General features: G+C 44.6%; 1 protein-coding gene across 1 annotated transcript; it reads right to left on the bottom strand.

Annotated features, from left to right (window-relative positions):
* Nucleotides 1–2,083: 2,083 nt before the first annotated feature.
* Nucleotides 2,084–5,660, bottom strand: LOC139756853 (pseudohemocyanin-2-like). Its single transcript, XM_071676680.1, has 3 exons — nucleotides 5,477–5,660; nucleotides 3,100–4,623; nucleotides 2,084–2,908 (listed from the first exon to the last, which is right to left on the bottom strand). Exons 1-3 carry the CDS (start codon nucleotides 5,643–5,645, stop codon nucleotides 2,472–2,474), a joined length of 2,130 nt encoding a protein of 709 aa, XP_071532781.1. The 5' UTR covers nucleotides 5,646–5,660; the 3' UTR covers nucleotides 2,084–2,471.
* Nucleotides 5,661–5,873: the final 213 nt, after the last annotated feature.

Genomic DNA, 5,873 nt, shown 5'->3' with positions numbered 1-5,873 from the left:
AACCCAAAAAGAGGTAAGGCCAAGGAGAGAAAATCTAAGAAATACGAGATATAAAGGACTTACCTCAGGTAGCTGGCCAAGTCCACCGATCGGAGCCAGAGAATCATTTCGATCGGGAATGTTGAATTGTCTTGCTCACGTCAATCATGCTAACAGGACTTGTTTCTTGCATTAGACTAACATTTTCGTGAACACAATGAAGGGAAGTACACCAAAAACCATTTAATATCCAGGTCAGAAAACAGACAATATGAGATATAGGAACTTTATTGTAGTTAACATAAAAATCGTCAGTGATCCTGGCATTTCCTTTCCGAGTTTGTGATCCCTGTACATTCTTGCCAGCTTAATGATCCTACTACACTTGCCAGCTTGGTAATCACTTATCAGCTTGGTAATCGTAGTCATAACTTGAAAGCTTCAGTTACTCTTGTCATACCACTCGGTGCCTTGTTCCCTCCACAGCCATCCTTCCATGATCCTTGAGAGGGAATAATCCACCAGGCTTCGTGGATGTGTCTCAGAGCGCCTCCCGCTGTGGTCTATCTCCATGTCTGCTGCAGTCCTTTGATGCTGGTGTGTGTGTGTGTGTGTGTGTGTGTGTGTGTGTGTGTGAGCGGCTCCCAGTGCGGTGGATGTCCATGCCTGGTTTGGCCAGAGCATCGTGTTGGCATCTCTCGTCATATCTGTGTCCTCGGCCGCGTTTAAAAGATTTTTCTCTGAGTAGGACAATATTGACTTTTTTACTCCCTCAGAGCATATCGCCTCGTTCATGTTTACAGAGCTTCGTATCCTGAAAGAGAAGAGAGCGATTCTTGTATCTCCGCCGCCCATGTTGAATGACACGAGGAAAAATATCTGTGAGGCAAGCGTGTATATCTGTGAGGCAAGCGTGTATATCTGTGAGGCAAGCGTGTATATCTAGCATGATTTTGTAAGCGAAGGGGCGGAAGGCTTGGGAGACGGCTTGGCAGAGTGGGGGGAACATTGCTGTGAATGAGCCGTTTGTAAAATTGAAAACATGCCGGACGAACTCGCCCAGGTCTATTCTTGTCGAAGGATGGATGCCTCTCGAATTAAAGCATGCAAAAACCACAGATGATATCATTGCTACAGTTTACTACTATTGTTATCTCTTTTTTCTAGAATCCAGCCGCAGATGATGTCGAACTGATAAGGCACTTCTTCCACTTCATACTTATTCTTATAAAATTTTCATGGCTGAATATTTCCTCATCCTGGGTCTCCCATATTATCTGTCCTTCCCATCTACTCTCAATGGTGATCTATGGAAACAAGTGTGCGTTCTAAAATACCCTTTTTAAAAGGACCTTATCTGAAAAATCATGAAATCATTCTTCCAATTCATACTTATTCTTATAAAAATTTTCATGGCTGAATATTTCCTCATCCTAGGTCTCCTAAACTATCAGTCCTTCCCATGTACTCTAAATGGTGATCTATGGAAACAAGTGTGCGTTCTAAAATACCCTTTTTAAAAGGACCTTATCTGAAAAGTCATGGAATCATTCTTCTAAGGTTTTTTCTGGAGCCATTTTTGAACTTCAAAGAAATCTCTGTTTTCATGAAGTACCATATGAGAATGGTTGATAAATTCTTTCTCTGAGCGCACACTCGAACGTGCACAGCACAACAATACCATAACGATAACATTACTGAATAAAAAGAGACTCAAAAAGTAAACATATCTATCGAGGGGAAGGTCAGACAAAGCTTTCATAGGTAATATGGATATATGAGCAAAGTTTTTTTTTCCCTTGCTTTGTCAACGCCACAAGTGTAGAAGTGTTATAACAAGTGCATTAAAAAAGGTTGATACGATTCTTCGTCTTCATAAGTTGTATAAACAGCGGACATGTAAGATGAAAAGTTACCTCATTCCTCAAAAACTTTATCTTTTACTTTTTAAGCTTTGGATGTACACTCGAACTTCCAGTTCTACTCGCTTTTCTTCTTGTTTTCCAGACTGTAGTCTCCGAGCTTTTAGATATTCATATATAGCTTAGCCTATGTAATTTGAATTGTTATAGAAGGCGAGCAGATAGGACACCGACACATGAAATAAAAAATGTATTATCTCTTTATTGTAAAGATGGTAAACTCTAAGATAATACAATATCGTGACCATTCTTGGTTATGATTGTTAGAAATCTAGTCCTGAAAAGCAAAATATGAACTAAATGTTCTGTTACAGTCTGAACTTGAAGTACAAACGCAAATAGATCTCTGGTATTTAGTTCATAGGTTGCAACATCACGTTCAGGGCTACATATCCTACAAGTGCCTCAGAGATTGAAAGACCTTAGGGAATAATGTTAGCCTAAGATGACAGACTGATATTCTTTGCTTGCATTACTATTGATGTGCATCAAAGCAACACTTTGTTGTGCTTTCATCCAGGTTATCTGAGGCACTCTTCGTATATTACTGTAGGTGTTGTAATGTGTGGTCTAGGCAAGACGGATGTGTTCGCCATGGTTGAAGACCTTGACGATGGCTTCCCTGAAGTTGGGGATCTCGCGGAAGACACGTTCATCAGGGACGCGACGGTCCAGTGGGTAGCCGAGGGGCTTCCTGTCAGGGAGGACACCCTTGACGCCCAAGTGGTGGTACTTGGTCATGGTGGGAAGGCCTTCAATGGCTGCGTCAGCAGCACCGTCGGTCACAGCTACAACCAGCTTGAACTCCACACCAGCTGCGTTGCCCTTGGGTATGAGCAACCTGTTAGGCAGACCAGTGGCGCTCTCGAACTGTTCAAGATGGATTTCGGAGCCAGCGGCGAGGGCTTCATCGGTCAATGTCATCAAGGTCTTGGCGCTGGGTACGTCAGGCACCGTCACAGCGGATTCGCTGCTTTGGCGGACGACGATGTTCTCACCAGGGACCACTGTGCAACAAATCAAAAGCAAAATCGTGAGCAAAAACATAAAGATAATGAATGCATAAACTGGGAATAATGTTGCGCTAGCATACAAGATTTAAATCTAGTCATTTTAGTTTGTGAAAATATGTACAGACATTACAAATGCAATTCTACAGGGTGTCAACATTCGATATAAAAGTATGTCTTATACTCACGAGATCTCCAGAACTTGTCAAGTTCAATGGCGTGCCAACGTCCTTCTTCGAAAGAGAGCTCGACGCCGTTGCTATCACGGAGTGGCCAGGCCATGATGCGGATTGTGGCCATAACCTCTGCTTCGTTGTTGTTGATTATATCAATATTGTAGGAGAAATCCTTGTGTCTCAGACGTGGGACAAAAGTGCCGACTTCCACAGCGTCAACCTCAGCTTTATCCTCGATCGTGTTGAGAAGGCTGACTGGATAATCTTCAAGGTATGTCTCCAGTGGGCCCTCAATAGCTACACTGTTAATGGCCACACCAGGTAAGATGAGTTCCTCCTTAGTATAAGGTGGAAGACTGTCCTTGTGTTTCCTGAAAACGTTGTCGATGCGCTTGTGTAACTTATAGAAGCTGGGGTCGCGAACAGCACCCATGTAGTGTTCCATGACACTGGGAGGCATGCCGTACTTTCCGTGGGGGTCAGCCTGACGGGCAATCACCTTGTGAGCCATGTTGTTGAGAGAGCCGTAGAATTCAGGGTTGGGGCTGTAGAGAGAGGACTCGATCACATCACCTAACAATGCAATGCCGCGTTCATTCTTGATGTCTATGATGGATCCATCCTTGGCAGTGAGATATCCATGGTCAATGGCATCTAAGATGCGCTTCTCCTTGAGTTCCAGCTCACGGATCAAAGGAAGACCATCCACATCTACAAGCATGACGTCGTCGGGGCGGGATGGGAATGCCACACCATTCTTGTATGAAATCTGAGGAGCGTATCCCTCTTTGAGAGGCTTGTCCACGCGAATTGGTTCAGAAATGCCCAGGTGGTTGCAGATGCGCTCTGCGTCGAAGCGGTTAGTCAGCTGGTGATGTATCCAGAAGAAAATCTCACCCTTGCGGGCTAAGTGAGGGCCATAGGTGTCTCTCCACCAGAAGGGATATTCCATATGCCAGTTGAGGTAGTGGGTACTAAGACCAATGTCCTCAGTGAAGTATGCAACTCTCTGCTCAGGGTTCCTCTTGGTACCTGTGAAGCCCATTTTGATCATGGCTGGTGTGGCAGTCATCTTGGCTTTGATCGCCTCCATGACTACTCTATTGTCTGCGTAAAAGTGTGGGGCAATCTCATAAACAGGTGGCAGCACAAGGTGCTCTCCGAGTGGGGAGTGCTTGACAGCTGCGACCACAGCGTAAAGGAACTGTCCCTCGTTTGCCCGTTCACGGAAGTAAGCGGCGTTGCTGATGGCTGTCTCCCAGTTTATACAGTTCATGAGAACCTCAAAGAGCATGATTGCTTGCTCACGATCGCGAGTGGTAAGAGCAGTGACAATCTCTCTCTTCTTCTCAAGCCTCTTACCCTTGAGTTCTGCCATGAGCTTCTGAATGGCCACTCCGCCATCAGCATAAAGGGTAAGGTCAGCCTCGGGGTCAAAGGTTTCAGCGAGAGTCCTCAACCTTTCATCACGAAGAGGCTCGAACAACTTGTGGACCAGGTAGTTCAAGTCTCGCTGCCTCTGTACTGCGGGAACATCTAAGACACAGAGGAAAACATCATCATTAGAATTTGAATCAGATTTTAGATGAATGTTTATGTATCTGTAAAATACAGAATTTTCGTACAGTATCTGGAGACGCATGGGAGTAACATGTGATGAATCATTAAGACGAGGTAAGAAAAAAAATTGTTGAATACTTATAGATTATTTCAGTGTCTTGAAACTGTATATTGTTATGTAATTGTAGCACCAATTTCATCTTTGTATAAAGCACTCGAGTTTCAGGGATGATGAAAACCATTTCCATTAAAGTATCTTAATTGCCTCATCAGGTTGTTTGAGTTGGTTGGTCCTATTTACTGCTTGGGTCATCAAGGCCGTCAATTTCGAGCTACTGGATGCACCAACCGAAACATATCTATTACGTTCCTCATGTGTTCAATATAGATCTAAGACCACATGCACTCTATGTGTATAAGGCCCACGCCTCCATTGACGCATCTGCAGCAATACAAAATACAAAGTTCGAGATATTCGGTCGTCTCGGAGCTACACATCTGAACCATCATTGTTGGAAGTCTTCCGATGCCTGAACGTCTCACTCATCATACACAAATGAATCTTAAAGGTCTTTTATGACAGCTATACACCACGGCTTCATGAATGGAAATAACAACACCCTTAAAGCAATGGATATGAACTGATGTAGGTGTGGAAACGTCACAATACGACCCTGACAGTCTACCTCAAAGGTAAGAGCTGTATGTAAAGGAGTATACGAGTGCAAAGGACGATAGTGCCTGGATTATGCAGAAGAACGTAAGACTCTCATGGACCGTACTAACCATAACCATCACGCTATGGATTATATCAATGTAGTTTACTCACCTACAGTTATCACTGGTTTTGCAGGCTCCACGGGAGCTGCTGGCTCCTCAGGGGCAGGTTCGTCGGCCTGGAAGCCGTCGAAACTTGGCCAGGCGGCGGCCGCAGCCACCAGAGCGAACAACACCAAGACCTTCATGCTGATGGTGCCGGATGAGACCTCGCGTCGCATTATATACCCCAAGCTGGTCCTCGCCGCCGATGTGGGGTCGTCTAGGGTCACCAGCGATAAGATTCTTTGAGGCGATACTCTCTTTGGCCCTCCCTCTCTGATACACTGCCCGACACTGATGACCTCCCCTTATTTTGTGATGATGTGATGTTCAGAGGTGAGTCATCGGTTATCACTGGATGACCTTATTGACTGTCTGTGAAGAGACATGTTGATCGATTCTCTGTA

This window comes from Panulirus ornatus, chromosome 23 (genome assembly GCF_036320965.1).
Source record: "Panulirus ornatus isolate Po-2019 chromosome 23, ASM3632096v1, whole genome shotgun sequence".
Taxonomy (NCBI): domain Eukaryota; kingdom Metazoa; phylum Arthropoda; class Malacostraca; order Decapoda; family Palinuridae; genus Panulirus; species Panulirus ornatus.
This window is presented reverse-complemented; position numbering and strand designations above follow the sequence as displayed.